The sequence below is a fragment of the Pongo pygmaeus genome, chromosome 4 (genome assembly GCF_028885625.2).
Source record: "Pongo pygmaeus isolate AG05252 chromosome 4, NHGRI_mPonPyg2-v2.0_pri, whole genome shotgun sequence".
In the NCBI taxonomy this organism is placed as follows: Eukaryota; Metazoa; Chordata; class Mammalia; order Primates; family Hominidae; genus Pongo; species Pongo pygmaeus.
The window spans coordinates 136,460,924-136,481,693 of record NC_072377.2 but is presented as its reverse complement, the minus strand read 5'-3'; the positions used below and the strand labels follow the sequence as shown (position 1 = coordinate 136,481,693).

Here is a 20,770-nt window from a genome sequence, read left to right as displayed (position 1 = left end):
CTGAAGGTTCTCTTGCCCCTTCCTGTAATCCTGGCCATGGTGGCTTTCCAGCAGCATGGTTCTAGCCAAATGGTTCAAAATCTTCTTTTTCTTTCCTGTGTTCTGTCCCTTTAATATCTCCCACACCAGGCCAATCTTGAATTACTCATTTCTGTACCTCCTCAAAAGTTTCCAAGCTCTGCATCATCCAAGGAATCTGTAGTCAATTAGTAGCATTATTCATTTTTTTCTTGCTACTCTATTTTTAGTTATGAAAATTAATATTTAAAATATATTGGCTCAACTTACGTAAACAAAGTGTTTCAAGTATTCTTTGTCCTCAGAAGTACATAGTAAGTAAAGCATGGTATTGATTTATACATGAAAAAAGGCAATGCCATTAAAATGGAAATTGGAAGAAATTGTCCTAAGTAATTGTTTTGGATTCTTGTCAATGATGGGAGAGTGAGGGAACAGCTGTGTATTTTAAGGAAGGGAGAAGAACCAATATTATAGAATGCCACCCAGACTAATGGTACTTATCTCAAAAGGCATAAAAGAATTGGTCATATGGTGGATTGAGCTACAGAGCTGATTGTGTTTATCATTAGGAAGGGGAAGGAATTTCCTCAGCTCATGTGTTGTACAACCTCAGGCCTTCTTTCTGATCCCAGCCCTAGCATCCAGGTAGGACCCAATTGTTGGATGTTGACCTTGGATGAAACCCAGATGGGATGGACACCATCTCAGACATCACAAAATTCAGCAGCTCTTCTCTCTTCCCACAGGCCAGTCTTGGTGGGTGTGTGCGGATGATTGTTACTGGAGCAGCCCCAGCATCACCAACAGTTCTGGGATTTCTCCGGGCAGCTCTAGGGTGCCAGGTATTGTCATTGTGTGTCCTCCCTTGGGAACAGCAGGAAGTTCGTTAGGGCAGGAAAACTACTATACCCTCTACTGCTCAGAGAAAGAACTGGGGGACAAGATTTTTGTGAGACAAAAGCTCCCTCCTCTGAGGAGGAAAAAACTCAGAGCCAGTGAAAGCCAGGATGGCATTGCCACATTCTGGATAGCCCAGGTTTATCCACTCTGGGAAATTCTTTTATCTGGACCTTTGGAAGTTTTTCACAAAGGGCAAAGGGATCAGACAAACCATAGACAGATCATCAATGTGCTGTAGAATCTGTACCACACCTATACTGCATCTCTACCTTCTTCAGCCTGCAAAATATCTTGCAACCCAGAAAAGGAGAACAAGGCAGAAAGCCCATTTATGTGTTATTTGATCTATTATGTTTTGTCATCTCTAAAAGTTTATTTCTTCATTTTCCATTCAACTCATATTTATTAAGTTTCTGCATATGAAGGGTATCATAATGTGGTTGTGGCTGACAGATTTGGAGTAAAGTAGACCCATCTTTTTCATAATTGTGCGTGCTTAAATTTTTCTGCTTTAGAAGCCTTGATCTTTATTCACTGTACTCCTATTCCACATCAGCATGGCCTAACCACTTCTAAAGGCAGACACTCCCACATGGTGTATTCATGCAAACAGGTGGGGCTCTGGAGGGGAATAGCTTATGGAGCCAAAATAAAACACAGAGTAGATTTTAAAATGTTTATCTTTAATTCATTATTATCCAGATGAAAAGTAGATCCAGTGGTTGAAAATAGGTCAGAAACCTTTACCCTAAACTATATAACCTTATCTACTAAGTGTCTGTGATAAAAATAGCACTTCTCACGCCTGTAATCCCAGCACTTTGGGAGGCCGAGGCGGGTGGATCATGAGGTCAGGAGATCGAGACCATCCTGGCTAACACGAGGAAACCCCGTCTCTACTAAAAATACAAAAAATTAGCCGGGCTTGGTGGCACGTGCCTGTAGTCCCAGCTACTCGGGAGGCTGAGGCAGGAGAATGGTGTGAACCCAGGAGGTGGAGCTTGCAGTGAGCGGAGATCATGCCATTGCACTCCAGCCTGGGCGACAGAGTGAGACTCCATCTCAAAAAAAAAAAAAAAAATAGCACTTCTTCCAAGCGAATGTGGCCATGCTTGTTGTCTGTGTCCAGTTTCACCTGGAGTTATCTACCTCCAGAGTACCTCCCTCCCTCCATCGCCCTGATCATGAAGTGGTCAGACACGCTCAGTGGGAGGTTAGCTGTCTGGAAGGGGTGGCCAGTCAGCTGTTGGAGGGTGTGTGCCCACAGTGTGGCTTCTGTGTTTTGTTTGAAGGTTTATGAAGGTTATGGCCAAACTGAGTGCACAGCTGGATGTACCTTCACCACGCCTGGCGACTGGACCTCAGGTAGGACGGGCTAGAGATGTGGGACTGGCTTGCAAGGCACTGTGGAGTAAAAGCAGCCAGCTCTAAAGCTCCCTCATGGAAAGTAAATTTGCAAGGGCACTTAGGAATAAAGCAAAAGAGATAGAAGAAAAACATTAACGGTGGTTATGTCTGGGTGGTGGCATTGTGAATCTGTAAACACTGTTGAGGTTTTTCCCTTTTTTATTCATCCTTAGCATACTGGAAGAATCTGGTCTAAATTTGGTGAGTAATCCGTGGGCTACCCACTACAGCCCTGCTTCCCCTTGGCCCTGAAGGATGAATCTCCTCAGAATGAGGGTGTGGATGACAGCTGTTCCTTTTTGAGATTGCCGCTGCCTTTGAGACGTTGACATCACAGGAGAACGTAGTTCTCAAAGGGCCTCTAAAATGGCCCTTTAAGAAACAGTACCCTGGCCACTATGAACCTGCCTCTCCTTTACACGTCAGGTCCAATTCATAGCCTGCTTCCTTCATTCTAAAATACTGTAAGCAAGGCCATGTAGTATCTAGAATCTATAAAAATCCAATATACTGATATTATAAACATTTTTCCATCTGGAGTTGTATCTTGTGATCTATTACTTCTTTTGTGCATAACTTCTATTTATCTATCAAAGAAATAGGAAAATACTAAAACCTGTGACCAAAAAAAACCACAATAATCTCCAAAGGTGGTTCCTGTGGGAGATCTACCAGCAGCAAAGTGATTAAATAATTTATTTACAAAATAGGCTTTATTCAACTATAATTTTAAAAGACAGGACTAAGGAAAAAATGCTTCTGTACTTAGCTTGGCCAAATATGATTTCAATTTAAAATCCACCTATCCTGTTTCTGCTGACTATCTCAAGGTACTCTGAAAATAATATTGCATTAAACAGCATATTTCTTTCACGTGCACATCATCCTAAAATTTTCCAGTTTGTAGTTGAGCAAACTTAAGTACAAGGAGTGGCCCCAGGCTTGGAAAGGAAGTCAGTATCCTGAAGGATTCTTTTGCTGAGTGGTTTTCAGCAAAAGGGGAAACAGGTCTGTAGTAGGCAGCCCGTGGATTACCCACCACATGTAGAGCAGATTCTTCCAGTATCTACCCCTCATGTATCCCTTCCTTTTGGACATGTATCTCTTCCCTCTCAAGTCATCCTTTACATTTTCCTATGTAAACACTGCTGAGGTTTTTCCCTTTTTTGGTTCACTCTTAGCATAAAATTTGAAAAGGCTTTTGTGTATAAGGATAGACATCTTTGAATAGTATTGTCAAAGATTTGACAGCCTCTCTTTTAAAAGAGAAACCAAGGTGGCAAGCCTCATTTTTCATATACGTGGCTCAATTTTCTTTCAGGACCTTGGCTAGCATCTGCTTAAAACCCCTCCAACTTGCCAGTGAATTATCTAACAACCACAATCATTAGAAAAATGACTTAGATGTAATTTTGTGGTAAATTTGACCAAGAGAATTTGGAGTCTTATTTTCATGGGGCAAGTTTCTTCATCCCAGCTTTCCATTCCTTTGTTATTCAACAAGTAGTGTGGGACCAGCAGCTGCATTGCCTTGGTGCCTGTAAGAAGTGCCGAATCTCAGGCCCCATTCCAAACCCACCGAATCAGAATCCACAGCTTATGATTTCTAGATTTCCAGCACATTAATCAACAGTCTGGTGGCTAGAGGAAAAGCAATGATTGCTATATTTTATGATCCCCAAACCAACACGTGTGATCTGACAATGGGGAAAATGATTTAATGTGGGCACCATTGTCAAAAATCTTGAGCCTGTGTTTGATGCCCCCCATCCTACCCTAGCCAGGACCCTGTGCACGTTGGTGCTGGGCCAGGTGTGCTTGTCCTGCTCATTAAGAATCAGATGTAAAACAAATGCCCAGGCAGAGGTTGGCCTTTGCTTTCTCCAGAACTTTGTTTTATTACCAACACTTGTCAGTAACAAATGCCCCTTTAAACGTGTGTTACTTTCATCCATAATTCCCTACTTTGGCCACTCAGAGATTTTAAGGGGCTTGGAACATCTTCAGTGCTAAAACGGATCTGAACACTAACAAATGCCATCTTGCTCCGGTGTTCCAGGGCACGTAGGGGCACCACTTCCCTGCAATCATATCAAGCTCGTTGATGTTGAGGAACTGAACTACTGGGCCTGCAAAGGAGAGGGAGAGGTAAACAAGGATTTAGCCATTCATGCCCATGGCTGCTACATGTAGTGAGTAAAAACAAACAAGAACAGTAGGGATGGAATGATTTTCCTTTTGCCTTGTGTATAAAGTCATTTTAAACTACTGATTAATTTGACTCAGCTCAACTCAGCATCTCCTCTCCTGTTTATGAGGCAACCAAGAGCTAGTGCTGGGACTGAGCTGGTCTAAATCAAGATTTGGAATTCCCAGACTTTTAAATTAATTAATTAATTTGTTATTATTATTATTATTATTATTATTATTATTATTTTGAGACGGAATCTCGCTCTGTCGCCCAGGCTGGAGTACAGTAGTGTGATCTCTGCTCACTGCAACCTCCGCCTCCCAGGTTCATACCATTCTCCTGCCTCAGCCTCCCAATTAGCTGGGACTACAGGCACCTGCCACCACGCCTAGCTAATTTTTTTCGTATTTTTAATAGAGATGGGGTTTCACCGTGTTAGACAGGATGGTCTCGATCTCCTGACTTCATGATCCGCCCACCTCGGCCTCCCAAAGTGCTGGGATTACAGGCATGAGCCACCGTGCCTGGCCCTTAATTAATTAAATTTTTAATAGAGACAAGGCCTTGCTCTGCCACCCAGGCTGGAGTGCAGTGGCGTGATTATAGTCTACTGAACTCGAGACCATAGCCTCGAACTCCTGGGCTCAAGCAACTCTCCTGCTTCAGCCTCTCAAGTAGCTAGGACCACAGGCATGTGTCATCATGCCAAGATAACTTTTTATTTTTTTTTTAGAGATTGGGTCTTGCTGTGTTGCCCAGGCTGATCTTAAACTCTTGGCCTCAAGCAATCCTTCCTGCCTTGGCTTCCCAAAGCACTGGGATTACAGGTGCTAGCCATCATGCCTAGCTCCAAATTTTGTAAAAATTCATTTTTTCCCCTAACTGTGTCATGGCCTGCTGCTGTGTGATCTGTCCCAGCAGAAACATGACCCTTTACAAATAGGCCAGATGGAGTAGATAGAGCTGGCCTGTACTTGTTCATTCCATGGGAGTAAGTGGGAATGATTGCCTGCTAATGGAGCAGGGGGCTGAAGCATCCCTGGTAGAATCAGCCAGCCATTAATATCTGTGATGAGTCCCCATCAAGTGTCACAGAGCAGCATGTGGCCAGAGGGCTCCTGAGGGAGAAGAGATGACAAAGGCCTAAGGTGGCCAGGGCAGGGGGGAAAGATGGGGAGGATGTTGCTTGACAGAAGGCAGGAGACAGTTCAGATGGCTGCTGGCTGTTCCTTGTCCTCTGTTTCCATCCCTGCCATATCCACAGTGGCTTTCCTGATGGATAGTGCACCTTATCTCCGTATGCCTGGTGACAGCTTCCCATCTCCTCATTCCTCATGATGTGGCTGAGATAAGCCATGGTTTTTGTCCCATAGATATGTGTGAGAGGACCAAATGTGTTCAAAGGCTACTTGAAAGATCCAGACAGGACGAAGGAGGCCCTGGACAGCGATGGCTGGCTTCACACTGGAGACATCGGAAAATGGCTGCCGGTGTGTACGTTTGGAACCACGGAGCTCCAAACATTTTGGCGGTGGGAGGGTGTGTGGTCCGGGTCACTGAGGCAGGAGTCTTCTCCAAATCCTCCCTGACAATGAGTCATTCAGGAGCACCTCTGGGGTCTGGGGGGAGGCTCTTCCTTCCTTGAGCCCCAGAGCGTCTTCCTCTTCTCACTCCGTCTCATGAAGGTGATGAGGGACCTGTGCAGGTGGGTGTGGCTGAGGTCTTGGAGACTGAATTCCTATCCTTAATGGTTTCCAGAAAGACATCTGACATTGTGTGGAATCTGATGTGAAGTAGGAGGAACAGGGGGTACATGTCTCTAGGACGTCTGAGAAGGGCAAGGCCTGCAAGCCCTCCAATGCTGGCCCGCAGCCAAAAGGTGGCACTGAGTGAAGGGGAAAGCTCGGAGACAGGTGGGAGAATGCCTTAGTTCCTGTGGCTTTGCCAGCAGTTGCTCATGTAACCTTGAGCAGAGCCGCATCCCCCTCTGTGGCTTCACCTTGACTCACTTATAGAAGAGGAGAACAAGCCTTCATAGCATTCCTTGCCCATGGCCCCCAGCTTTTAACCAAAACCACTTTGCCTCATTCTCTCATTTTTAAAATAGGGATCATAATGTTGCTTACCTCTGAAGTTATTGTTTTGTTGTGCAAGATCTGGACTTTATCCTTTATTATTTATTTATGAAATGGAGTCTCGTTCTGTCACCCAGACTGGAGTGCAGTGATGAGATCTTGGCTCACTGCAACCTCCACCTCCCGGGTTCAAGCGATTCTCCTGCCTCAGCCTCCCCAGTAGCTGGGACTACAGGTGCCCGCCATCCCATCCGGCTAACTTTTTTGTATTTTTAGTAGAAACAGGGTTTCAATACGTTGGCCAGGCTGATCTCAAACCCCTGATCTCAAGTGATCTGCCCATCTCGGCCTCCCAAAGTGCTGGGATTACAGGCATGAGCCACTGCACTCAGCCTGGATTTTATCCTTTAAAAATGTTTTAATAAAAGAAAGAAAAATAAAGTTGTTTTTGTGAGGAACAAATGAGATTATGCCTGCAAAGCACTTAGCACAGTACCGGGCACATAGGAGATGCTTAGATGAATGCTTTGACCAGAAAACGGCTGTCACTGACACTGAGAACTCTTGCCTGGAGCAGCCCACCCCAGGAACCTCTCCTGTGTCTTTGGGAAGTGCTAAGGTTTGGGTGGACATTTTGAGGTGTTGAGTTAATGAGGCACGTGAATGATGTTGAGCCCAAGGGGGGCTGAGTGGGCTGGTAAATGGATCTGCCCCTGCTTGGGCCTGTGTACTTCCCTTTGAGAAACCCTCATGCCTGCCCCAGACAAACATGTATCTCCAGTGAGTGCCCTGGCCCAGGGACTCTGCTTAGGGAAGATATGCATGATTAGACAGTTCCCAACCCAATGTGATGGGCATGAGTTGGGGGCACACTGGGGGCACACTCACCTCGGGAGAGGGCAGAGGAGGACAGGCACCTACTGCATCCAAGTCTTAGGATATGAGTCATGTTCCAAGAGGAGGGAGTGGGAAGGACAATCAGGGCGTGATAGTAATAAATACTGAGTAGAGGCACTAGACATGCGAAGCAACTAATTCCAACTGAAGACCCATAGGTGTGGGAGAGAGAGGCTAGAGAGGTCAGCAGGCCCTGAACATCTGCAGAAGGTGGATTTTCCTGTCGGCTCAGGGAGCTTAGGCTTCAAGCCCCCTCACTTGCATCAGCCCCTTCCAAAGCCCTGCACTTCATTTTACCTGGTTTTTCTTAAAGAGGGCCCTCAATATTGTAAAAGCTTGAAGTCTCACAAATCCCTGGATCTGCTGCTGATGCCCTGTAACTTGAATGAAACCATCCACCATTTAGGGGCTAATATGAAGCAAATAAATGAATTCATGTAAAGCACTTAGTGTTTTGCTTGAGCACAGAGCCTAAAGTTGCAGGCAGGTAGTCTGTGAGAGTCCATTTTTTAGATTATTATTTTTTAATGATTTTTGAAATTTAATTAAAACTTATTGCAGCTATTGAGATACTTATTTTTCTATATTTCTTATGTAAAGCAAATCATGCATTCTTGACATAATTCAACTTAATCATGATGTGACTTTTTAAATAATATTTTTCCTAAAAATTGTGTTTGACCTTTCCATTTATATTCACAAATGAGAATGATCTGTAATTTTCCTTTTTATATACAACCCTATTATGGTTTTGTCATCACCTTATTGAATGAGTTGGTAAGTGGGTTTTTTCCCCATTTTTTGGAAGAGTATGTTCAAGCTTTGAATGATTCATTCTTGAAATTTAGGTAGAAATCATCTATAAAGACATTTGTGCTTTTAAAAATGTTATTTTGAAATCATGTTAAATAGATCAAGGAATAAGCATAGTCTTCTTCTGGTCCAGAAGGATCAGGATCCAAATCCTGGTTCCCCAACTCCTAGCTGTGTGGCTTTGGAGGAGTTAACTAAGCTTTCTGATCCTCATTTTCCTCGTCTGTGAAACAGAGGTGACAACACCCAGCTAATGGACCATGAGGACCAAATATGCTGGGGTAGGGATAGTGCCTGATGTCTAGCCTGGGTTTTGAGCAAAACAGAGTCTGCTCATTTTTCTCTTTTGGAGAGATTGCTCTGGCACTGGCAGATCAAGCAGATGGAGTGGAGACAGAGTGTGTGCAGAAGTCCAGTCAGAAAGTGGTTTTGCTGGGAGGAGGTGGTGGATATGAGATGGATTTGTGAGCAAAGACAGGTGAGCCTGACCACTGGAGATCCCAGGAGAGGCAAACAACAAGGTCATCTCCAGGTTTGGGGTTGGAGGCTGGGGCAGGCTTGAGAAGCTTGGTCGTGAGTTTCATATAGGAGCATGTTACATCCTCTGAGACAAACAGCCTAGTTTTTGAAGCATTCCAAGGGTATTTGGGTTCTGGATCTGGAGCTCAGTGAAGAGCTGGAAGCTTGAACTGACTTGGGAGTGACCAATGAAGAGAAAACGGTGGTTACTCCAAGGTGCATTGTCAGTGGTGGTGAGGGGAAAGAGGCCCACCTAGTCACCTTGGAAGCTCAGAAAGGTCGAGGAGAGTCAGAGAGGTGAGGACGGGTCCTGGAGGCCAGTGGCACCAGCACTCCCTGTCCAAGGAGGTGACCTGCCTGCTGCAGAAGTCCTACAGGGGCCTGGGCTCCTAGTGCCATCTGGCATGTCAGGTAGGAGTCACAGGGGGCTCTGTCAGGTCTGTGCTATATGCCAGGGGATGCAGAGGCTGCTCTTTAGGGGTGGAGACAGTAGCTGGGCAAGAGACTTGAGTGTGGTCTAAGGGAGTGAACCAAAGATGCTGGTGAGAAAAAGGGCAGCTGGAACAAGGGTGTGTGCAAGAGGGGTGCCCTGATGGAAGGGCGGTGGGCCTCCAAGAAGGAGGAGGTGAGGATACCTGCTGCTAGGCATGAGGGTGGCAGTGGTGGGAGGACTGTGTGGGGGGCTAACTGCTGAGGGGAAAGGACAGTGGATGCTCACGGCCCAGCAGAACTTGGATGCCATCAACCTGAAGTACAGTGGTTCTCTCCAGCAGCCCTGCAGCTCCCTAAGAGCAGACACAACAGATGGAAAAGAAATTGGGGTGGGGTCTGCACGGTGGGGTAGGGCAGGGAGTTACGGCACTGAGGAGCAAAGGTTCAGGCTTGAGAGTGCCATGTTCTTATAAAGCTGTTTGTCCAACTCTACAGGCAGGAACTCTTAAAATTATTGATCGGAAAAAGCACATATTTAAACTTGCTCAGGGAGAATATGTTGCACCCGAGAAGATTGAGAACATCTACATCCGGAGCCAACCTGTGGCGCAAATCTATGTCCATGGGGACAGCTTAAAGGTGAGGCCCCTAGGCTTCAGCCCTTCCACATATCCTGGGCATGCTGAAAAACCCAGATTAAACATTAACCTCCAATCAGACACCAGGATTCTCCTCTGCATTTTAAAACATGAGAGAAAACTCCTTTTTAAAGGAGAAATCTTACTTATAGTTTGTTAAAATGTAATTAGGTCAAGTAAATTGTCTGAAGTAGTACTAATGAACATTCCCATTCCTTTTCACTTATGCTCTACTTACTTCCAAGGATTTTTGAGATAAAATGCTAGAGCAAGATTCAGGGTTTCTACTGTTTTTATTTTTATTTTAAAAAGTATTATTACTATTATTATTATTGAGACAGGGTCTCGCTCTTTCACCCAGGCTGGAGTACAGTGGCACAATCGTGGCTCACTGCAGCCTCAACCTCCCTCCTGGGCTGTAGCCATCTTCCCACCTCATCCCCTTCCCCCTCCCTCCCCTTCCCCAATAGCTGGGACTACAGGTGCACACCACCATGCCCAGCTATTTTTTTTTAATTTTTAGTAGAGACAAGGTCTTACTATGTTGCCCAGGCTAGTCTCGAACTCCTGAGCTCGAGTGATTCTCCTCCTGCCTCAGCCTCCCAGAGTGCTGGGATTAGAGGCGTGAGCCATCACACCTGGCCTGTTTTGATTTTTTTAATATGCAAATGAACTTTACAAATTAATGAGTACAGCAAAAAAAATGTACTAATGGTACTAATACTAATATAGGTTACTAGGATTCAGTTATTTGGAGGAGTTTTATACTTATTTTCCTTTCAATATTATTTAGATTTAAAGTCAGAAAGATCATGAGTATATTCCATGATATCTAAGATATCGAATATATTCACTCTGTCACCCAGGCTGGAGTGCAGTGGCACAATCTTGGTTCACTGCAGCCTCTACCCCCAGGGTTCAAGTGATTCCCTTGCCTCAGACTCCCGAGTAGCTGGGACTACAGGCGCCCACCACCATGCCTGGCTAATTTTTTTTTAAAATATTTTTAGTAGAGACAGGGTTTCACCACGTTGGCCAGGCTGGTCTTGAACTCCTGACCTCAAGTGATGTGCCTGCCTCAGCCTCCCAAAGTGCTGGGATTACAGGCGTGAGCCACCATGCCCTGCCTGATATCAAATATATTCTGTACTATCATTGCATTTCTATAAATATTATGAAATTATTTTCGAGGAAATGCTTTAAAAATCAAAATAGGCCTGGCATGGTGGTTCACACCTGTAATCCCAACACTTTGGGAGACCGAGGCAGGAGGATCGCTTGAGCCCAGAAGTTCAAGACCAGCCTGGGCAACATGGTAAAACCCTATCTCTACAAAAAATACAAAAATTAGCTACATGTGGTGGCATGCACCTGTAGTCCCAGCTACTCGGGAGGTTGAGATGGGAGGATCACTTGAGCTCAGGAGGTCGAGGCTGCAGTGAGCCATGATCATACCACTGAACTCCTGCCTAGGCAACAGAGTGAAACCTTGTCTCAAAAGAAAAAATAAACAAAATGAAGAAGTCTTTCATGAATGAAGATCGTATTAATGAAACCATTTCAGCGTGGTTTGGTAATCCTGGGAAACATTTTGGTTCATAGAATTTGGATCAGAGTTGTTTGCTCAGCTTCCTAAAGATGTGCTGATTTGAGATTGGCATGAGAATCGAAGGTGCCTATCAGTCTACTTTACTGATTCTTAATGTCCTTATTTTTTCATATAAAACTAGGGGAATATATCAGAAAATGAATGGTATGATATATTGGCAGAAATGTTTTATAAACATATACTTAGTTTTTGAAAAAGGTGGAGTCTGAGAATTTTAATGCTGGACCACAAATAACCACTTTAAATGCATTTGTCATGACTGTGTTCTCCTTTGGTGAGCACTACAGGCCTTTTTGGTAGGCATTGTTGTGCCTGACCCTGAAGTTATGCCCTCCTGGGCCCAGAAGAGAGGAATTGAAGGAACATATGCAGATCTCTGCACAAATAAGGTTGGTATCTTGGGGCTGTCTACTGAAAGGTTACTGAATGTTTTATGATACCACATAATGAGAAGACAGAAAAGCTGTAGACCAGTGAAATTCAAGCTCATATGAAATTTCTAACATTACTTTATACATAGTGGGGATTCTAAACCAGAGATTTGTCTTTTTGTTACTGAAGAAACTCATATTTCTTCTTAGAAAGATTGACAAATGTTTGGATTTTAAGCCAGGAGACATCACAGAAACCTTATCCAGCCCTGTTGCTTTGTGGCTTAGAGGAGAGTCCAGAGAGGGTGGTAACTTGCCCAAGGTCACAGAGCTGGTTAGCAGCAGAGTCAGATGTGAGCATAGGCTTTCTGACTCACCTGCCATGCTCCTTCAGATGTAAGGTGGATTTTGTGTCTACTGGATATAGACAGCTAGTCATGGAATAGAAAAAGTAGCACAATTCTTCCTTCTTAGAGCATTAGCTATTCACACCTTCCTGAAACCTTCTAATGGCACATCGAGAACTCTGTGGAGGAGGTCGCCGTGCTCTGACTCAGTGTAGCCCCTTGAGTCACATGGTCCATTTCTTAGTAGTAGCCATAGACCCTCCCTCTCCTACTGGACCCTGGGCCCTGGGCTCATCTAGGGGTAGCAAGACTCACCAGGCTGACCAAAAGCAAATCAACAGAATATACATTTTTTTCAGCACCACACCACACCTATTCCAAAATTGACCACATAGTTGGAAGTAAAGCTCTCCTCAGCAAATGTAAAAGATCAGAAATTATAACAAACTGTCTCTCAGACCACAGTGCAATCAAACTAGGACTCAGGATTAAGAAACTCACTCAAAACCGCTCAACTACATGGAAACTGAACAACTGCTCCTGAATGACTACTGGGTACATAACGAAATGAAGGCAGAAATAAAGATGGTCTTTGAAACCAATGAGAACAAAGACACAACATACCAGAATCTCTGGGACACATTCAAAGCAGTGTGTAGAGGGAAATTTATAGCACTAAATGCCCACAAGAGAAAGCAGGAAAGTTCCAAAATTGACACCCTAACATCACAATTAAAAGAACTAGAAAAGCAAGAGCAAACACATTCAAAAGCTAGCAGAAGGCAAGAAATAACTAAAATCAGAGCAGAACTGAAGGAAATAGAGACACAAAAAACCCTTCATAAAATTAATGAATCCAGGAGCTGGTTTTTTGAAAGGAACAACAAAATTGATAGACCGCTAGCAAGACTAATAAAGAAGAAAAGAGAGAAGAATCAAATAGACATAAGAAAAAATGACAAAGGGGATATCACCACCAATCCCAGAGAAATACAAACTACCATCAGAGAATACTACAAACACCTCTACGCAAATGAACTAGAAAATCTAGAAGAAATGGATAAATTCCTCGACACATACACCCTCCCAAGACTAAACCAGGAAGAAGTTGACTCTCTGAATAGACCAATAACAGGCTCTGAAATTGTGGCAATAATCAATAGCTTACCAACCAAAAAGAGTCCAGGACCAGAGGATTCACAGCCGAATTCTACCAGAGGTACAAGGAGGAACTGGTACCATTCCTTCTGAAACTATTCCAATCAATAGAAAAAGAGGGAATCCTCTCTAACTCATTTTATGAGGCCAGCATCATCCTGATACCAAAGCCGGGCAGAGACACAACCAAAAAAGAGAATTTTAGACCAATATCCTTGATGAACATTGATGCAAAAATCCTCAATAAAATACTGGCAAACCGAATCCAGCAACACATCAAAAAGCTTATCCACCATGATCAAGTGGGCTTCATCCCTGGGATGCAAGGCTGGTTCAATATCCGCAAATCAATAAATGTAATCCAGCATATAAACAGAACCAAAGACAAATACCACATGATTATCTCAATAGATGCAGAAAAGGCCTTTGACAAAATTCAACAACCCTTCATGCTAAAAACTCTCAATAAATTAGGTATTGATGGGACGTGTCTCAAAATAATAAGAGCTATCTATGAAAAACTCACAGCCAATATCATACTGAATGGGCAAAAAATGGAAGCATTCCCTTTGAAAACTGGCACAAGACAGGGATGCCCTCTCTCACCACTCCTATTCAACATAGTGTTGGAAGTTCTGGCCAGGGCAATGAGGCAGGAGAAGGAAATAAAGGGTATTCAATTAGGAAAAGAGGAAGTCAAATTGTCCCTGTTTGCAGACGACATGATTGTATATCTAGAAAACCCCATCATCTCAGCCCGAAATCTCCTTAAGCTGATAAGCAACTTCAGCAAAGTCTCAGGATACAAAATCAATGTACAAAAATCACAAGCATTCTTATACACCAATAACAGACAAACAGCCAAATCATGAGCGAACTCCCATTCACAATTGCTTCAAAGAAAATAAGATACCTAGGAATCCAACTTACAAGGGACATGAAGGACCTCTTCAAGGAGAACTACAAACCACTGCTCAGTGAAATAAAAGAGGATACAAACAAATGGAAGAACATTCCATGCTCATGGGTAGGAAGAATCAATATCGTGAAAATGGCCATACTGCCCAAGGTAATTTATACATTCAATGCCATCCCCATCAAGCTACCAATGACTTTCTTCACAGAATTGGAAAAAACTACTTTAAAGTTCATGTGGAACCAAAAAAGAGCCCGCATTGCCAAATCAATCCTAAGCCAAAAGAACAAAGCTGGAGGCATCATGCTACCTGACTTCAAACTATACTACAAGGCTACAGTAACCAAAACAGCATGGTACTGGTACCAAAACAGAGATATAGATCAATGGAACAGAACAGAGCCGTCAGAAATAATGCCACATATCTACAACTATCTGATCTTTGACAAACCTGAGAAAAACAAGCAATGGGGAAAGGATTCCCTATTTAATAAATGGTTCTGGGAAAACTGGCTGGCCATATGTAGAAAGCTAAGAGTGGATCCCTTCCTTACACCTTATACAAAAATTAATTCAAGATGGATTAAAGACTTAAACGTTAGACCTAAAACCATAAAAACCCTAGAAGAAAACCTAGGCATTACCATTCAGGACATAGGCATGGGCAAGGACTTCATGTCTAAAACACCAAAAGCAATGGCAACAAAAGCCACAATTGACAAGTGGGATCTAATTAAACTAAAGAGCTTCTGCACAGCAAAAGAAACTACCATCAGAGTGAACAGGCAACCCACAAAATGGGAGAAAATTTTCGCAACCTACTCATCTGACAAAGGACTCATATCCAGAATCTACAATGAACTCCAACAAATTTACAAGAAAAAACAAACAACCCCATCAAAAAGTGGGTGAAGGATATGAACAGGCACTTCTCAAAAGAAGACATTTATGCAGCCAAAAAACACATGAAAAAATGCTCACCATCACTGGCCGTCAGAGAAATGCAAATCAAAACCACAATGAGATACCATCTCACACCAGTTAGAATGGCAATCATTAAAAAGTCGGGAAACAACAGGTGCTGGAGAGGATGTGGAGAAATAGGAACACTTTTACACTGTTGGTGGGACTGTAAACTAGTTCAACCATTGTGGAAGTCAGTGTGGCGATTCCTCAGGGATCTAGAACTAGAAATACCATTTGACCTAGCCACCCCATTACTGGGTATATACCCAAAGGATTATAAATCATGCTGCTATAAAGACACATGCACATGTATGTTTATTGCGGCACTATTCACAATAGCAAAGACTTGGAACCAACCCAAATGTCCAACAATGATAGACTGGATTAAGAAAATGTGGCACATATACACCATGGAATACTATGCAGCCATAAAAAATGATGAGTTCATGTCCTTTGTAGGGACATGGATGAAATTGGAAATCATCATTCTCAGTAAACTATCGCAAGGACAAAAAACCAAACACCGCATGTTCTCACTCATAGGTGGGAATTGAACAATGAGAACACATGGACACAGGAAGGAGAACATCACACTCTGGGGACTGTTGTGGGGTGGGGGGAGGGGGGAGGGATAGCTTTAGGAGATATACCTAATGCTAAATGACGAGTTAATGGGTGTAGCACACCAGCATGGCACATGTATGCATATGTAACTAACCTGTACATTGTGCATATGTACCCTAAAACTTAAAGTATAATAATTAAAAAAAAAAAAAAATTGAGTGGTCCCTTAGCCCATTCATGGTCACTCCTTTGGCCATTTCGGGTACTTACTTGCCAGATTGGAGTGCTGCCAGGGAGTATCAGCCTCAGTTGCGGGCTGTGGGTTAGCACATGTTGGCACAATCATCAGTTGCACTTTACTCAAAAGTGTTGTTTCCTCTACCTCCATTTTGAAATGTGTTCTTGTCTTGTAATTTTTCTCATATGGTTTGATTCAGGATCTGAAGAAAGCCATTTTGGAAGATATGGTGAGGTTAGGAAAAGAAAGTGGACTCCATTCTTTTGAGCAGGTAACTGTTACCTTCCCCATACTCGTTACAGCCCTTTAGGCAGTGATGAAAATTAAATTAACCCATGGTGACCCTGACCTAGATTCCTGACTTTTCATGGTGTGGCCCGCCAGCAGGCTGTGTACCAGTGGACCCCTGAAGGCCTGTTCCAAGCTGCCTCCTGAACCAAAATAGGTCACATGTCAAAAGAGATTGCACTCGTCCTTATAATTACAAACTTTCATAAGGCTGAAATAATACCCTAGCTGTCACTAGCAAATCATGTGTACATGATCTGTCTTCCAAGCTTCCTGCATTACCGAAGACGACAGTCCTATCTTATTTTTATTTTTGTGGGGACCGTCTTCTTGGCTTCAGCAGACAAGCTTACTTGTTAGGAGGACACTGGAAAGATTGGTCTCCTCGGGCCAGTGATCTGTCAGCCCAGCATGCCCTCTGTAAAGAGGAGGAAACAGAATGCTTTGGGAGAGGACACAGCAGTCCTCCAAGACTTTTTTTTTTTCTGCAAGGTTGGGTTCTTACTGTAATTGAGCTCATAAGCATACTTAGTCTGACTTACATATATAATTTATACATCCTCTTTTGTCAAAAATTCAAAGAGAAAAATGCTTCAAATGGAAAAATATTAATATACTGATTTTTAAAATTTCCTTATATTTAAAATAATTGTTTTTCATAAGATAAACATTTCATGAAAATAATTGTTTTTCATACAAGTTTGTTTCCCCAAATTTAGTGACAGGGGTCTTCAAGTTTGACAAGAATCTTTAAATTTTGTATGTTCACTTAATAACCTAAAAACATTTAAAACCAGTTTAAAATATAAAACTCTTATAGTGCTTTAATTTGCAATTTAAAAAAATTTTCATGGATTAAAATTTTATTTTTTTAGTTTCAAACTATGGAAATCTAAGCATAGTTTCAGGGTCTAAAAATACTGTTTTTCTTTAAAAATAGATCTTTATATTAATCCATTTTGAGAAACACTGCTTTACCCTCAACTGTCAGTATGTTTTAGGGCAATTTAGGCCTGGGTAAATAAATATTTTTTAAAAGTATGGAATCTGAGGCATTCAGGCAAGTTACATTTATCTTTCTAAAAGAAAAAGGTCAATTTTGGCATACGAACTGACTTCATTGCCCTTCCTCAGTGGGGAGTTGTGTGATGGGATCCTCTGTGATCATGTAGACCAGGGACCACAAATGAGTGGTCGTAGGCCTGGTTGGTCTGGGCCTACGTGGATTTGAAGGGCTGACTGCAGCCTAAGCTGCAGTTCCCGCGGACATCCTGGTGCATTCACAAGGCCTGCACGCCCCCTGCTGGTGTTTGGATGCGGGACCTGTCCCAGGGCACACAGAGTATCATGACACCCAGATTCCTCTTCATGGAAAAAAATACCAACTCTTAAGATTATGCTTAAAAGGGACCTTTAGTTAAGTTTCCAGTGTTAACCATTGCTCTGGTTAGAACTTTCACTGAGAGGAGACGAGTTCTTGACTTTCCACATGGCGTTCGCAGAGTTTCTGCTCTAATAATCTGCCCTCACCATGGTAACCTCAAATACAGGGAAGTCATGTGGGATCTCAGAGGCCTTTAGTTTTATTGCCAAGGCTGTCGCCTTTTGATTTTCTCTGTTCTCATTCTCCTCTTTGTTGGTCTATGACATCCTCCCTACCATATCCAGTGTGTGCCGTCAGCTGACCGCAGGAAAGCAAAAACCAGGCCTCATGCCTGAGGAGGGTGTGCTCTCAGTTGTGATCCAAAGCTCAACATAAATTATTTCAGTTAATCCATAATCCATTGTCAGCTTGTCCTTTCCCTCTTCCTCAAAAATAATGGCCAATTAAGGCATAACTCTAATTAAACACACACATACACACACAAGTAACGAATTCAAGTTCAATATCCAAAGTTTAAGTCATTCAACAAAAGCTTTAGGAGTTCAGACTTACTGGGCTTGGTTGATCTGAATTAAACCTTGAATTAGAAAAACAAATGATGTAATTTAATTTCCAAGAACAGACAATTCCTAGAACTAGGCCAACCATTATTAATTTATGGAGATCTTTGGAAGATATATTTTAATGAGTAGATAGGTGGCTGGGAAGTATTTGGGCATACTTAACCATGATTTAAGCATTTGTTTGACATTTATATGCCTTATTAATTTGCATAGGCAATACAGTGTGAACTTTGACACTTGATAGATTTTTCAATTTCTGACTAATTAAGCACTTACTAAAAATATTTTATTGTATTTCCTGTCATTGAAATGAACACTTACCTAACCAATTTGCCTTTAAATAAGAAAATGAGCATTTCCCTAACTCATGTAATTGTTTTTTTTTTTACTTTATCTCTCCTGTTCTAAATTATTCACTCTGTGTTTATTATCTACAAGCAATATTGTGTTAAAGGATTTCATTAAGACCATTGAAAAACTTAAAATACTATGTCTCTAAAATTGTGAAAAGTTTATGCTTTTATGAGTTGGCATAAATGGACAATTTTGAGGAATTTTATTCCAATGCTATATTTAAATGTTACAGTATTTCTGAATTATTTTTAAAAATCCTGTAGCATCTCTTTTCAGTGAAAAGAGTATGGTTTCAGGAAGGAAAGCTAACATTGGGCATCTCCCTTTTTCTTTTCCCAACAAAAACTTTGTTAATTAAAAAATGGAAATTCCAGTTTTGTGAAGTGTGTGGCATAAAGAGAGAATAAGGACTCTCATACCTTTTTTCTAAAAGTTCACAATTCGACAGTTTGGCTTTATGAGAAAATAATTATTATAAAAAATGAACATGTGCTTTTATCATTGATTCACTTCTGAAAAAAACTATAGGTTTGTGGCCCATAGTTAAAGTCAGTGTCAGTTAAACAACTGGCTGACTCATTTTTTTCCACTTACTGCCTATATTTTTTAGTCACTCAAGCAGGTTGTATAGGTATTTTCATAGAAGGATTTAAATAGTTCAAGGGCCGTAGGTCAGACCAGACCAGGGACTGGCAGCCTACCAGCAGTGCCACTCTGACCTGCTCACTAAGGGACTGAAAGGTGAGCCCAGAGCAGGCTGCCATATTGCTTGGGCTTCTGCAAGGCTGTATTTAATGATATAGCCTCTTCTCAGGCAGAACTATTTTGTAGACAGCCACATGGAGTTGCAGATGTCCCACTCAGCCATTTAGGTTTGGGGAGGTAGCTGGCTCGGCAGATATTCCAAATCTACCTGTTGATGCTGTTCTTTCTACCTAAGATCATAATGTTTTCTTTTACATTTCTACTTAACCATATAAATGACATTATATACCTCTCCTTATGAAATCTACATTTCCAGTACTGTATTTTTTAGTAGTTTCTTCTTGTCACTGCTGGCTTTTCAAAGATACTCACCCCAAGTTCCCATACTGAACATAGACTCTTGTCCCAATTATACAATGTTCTCTACATGCTGTTAGGAATGCAGACAAACCGAAACCCAGGCTACAACACTGAGAAATTATATCTTGGCATTTGTATCTCCTTTTTAAAAGCATAGTATTAATTTTAATAACAAAAGAAGGTGGATAGATGGTTTGCACTTAACAGAAGTCTTCATGTGATAGTGCTTCTACAGAAAGAGAAATTTTTTTTGAAAAGTTAAGGATATTAGTACTGTCAATTTTTCAGTTTTTCATTTTGACAGTAAAGGTTAGTTACTACTGCATTAAATCCCGTAACTAAGATTAAATTTGATTTTGATTATGTTAATGTTTTCTTTAAGCTAATTAATTTTGTCATCAAATGGTGATGTCATCAAACTTATTTAAGTAGAACTTAGATGACATCTTATATAAAAATTGAGCATGCACAAAACATAAGAGCAGTGCTACTCAGTTTGGTTTAGGGCTTGAGCCAGAGCTTCTACACACACACTTTTCCTCCTAAGCACCTCACCTCATCTTCCCACCCTTCTCCATTTCCTTTCTACCCTTACCTATCTAAACCCCACTTCCGCACCATCCCCAGCAGTGGCCTCTGCAGATCACCTAGTTCTCAGTGCACTATGGTTTAAAAACGTCTCCCTTGGGACCTGTTTCCAATAAATATTGGGTCTCCTAGGATGGTTTATGTTTTGTAACAACAAATTAGGAAAAAAGTATATTCTACAGGGTACAAAGAACAGCAGCCCTATTCCTTACTGAATCTGTGCTTCTTTGAATGTCAAGCACACTGAGAGAGTTTTCAAACAAAACCCTTTTTACAATAACCATATCTGATTTTGAAACACTTGATGATACACATCTTTAGCCAAAATTTCCAGCTATTTAAGATGATACCTATCTTTAGCCATAGATGATACCATAAAGATGATGCCCATCTTTAGGCAAGATTTCCAGCTATTTAAATTGGATATCCTAGAAATCCCCTCAAAAACAATCTTCCCATTTCTCTT

At 42.0% G+C, this 20,770-nt stretch overlaps 1 protein-coding gene across 9 annotated transcripts in view; it reads left to right on the top strand.

Annotated features, from left to right (window-relative positions):
- The window catches only part of ACSL6 (acyl-CoA synthetase long chain family member 6), a 65,105-nt gene that overhangs the window by 39,220 nt on the left and 5,115 nt on the right, over window positions 1–20,770 (top strand). For all 9 annotated transcript variants that reach the window (XM_054488172.1, XM_054488166.2, XM_054488165.1 and 6 more), the window contains 7 exons: window positions 768–863; window positions 2,214–2,286; window positions 4,388–4,476; window positions 5,893–6,009; window positions 9,751–9,894; window positions 11,790–11,891; window positions 16,262–16,333. In XM_054488172.1, the coding sequence (XP_054344147.1) occupies window positions 768–863; window positions 2,214–2,286; window positions 4,388–4,476; window positions 5,893–6,009; window positions 9,751–9,894; window positions 11,790–11,891; window positions 16,262–16,333 (693 nt within the window). The remainder of the gene's footprint in view (window positions 1–767; window positions 864–2,213; window positions 2,287–4,387; window positions 4,477–5,892; window positions 6,010–9,750; window positions 9,895–11,789; window positions 11,892–16,261; window positions 16,334–20,770) is intronic.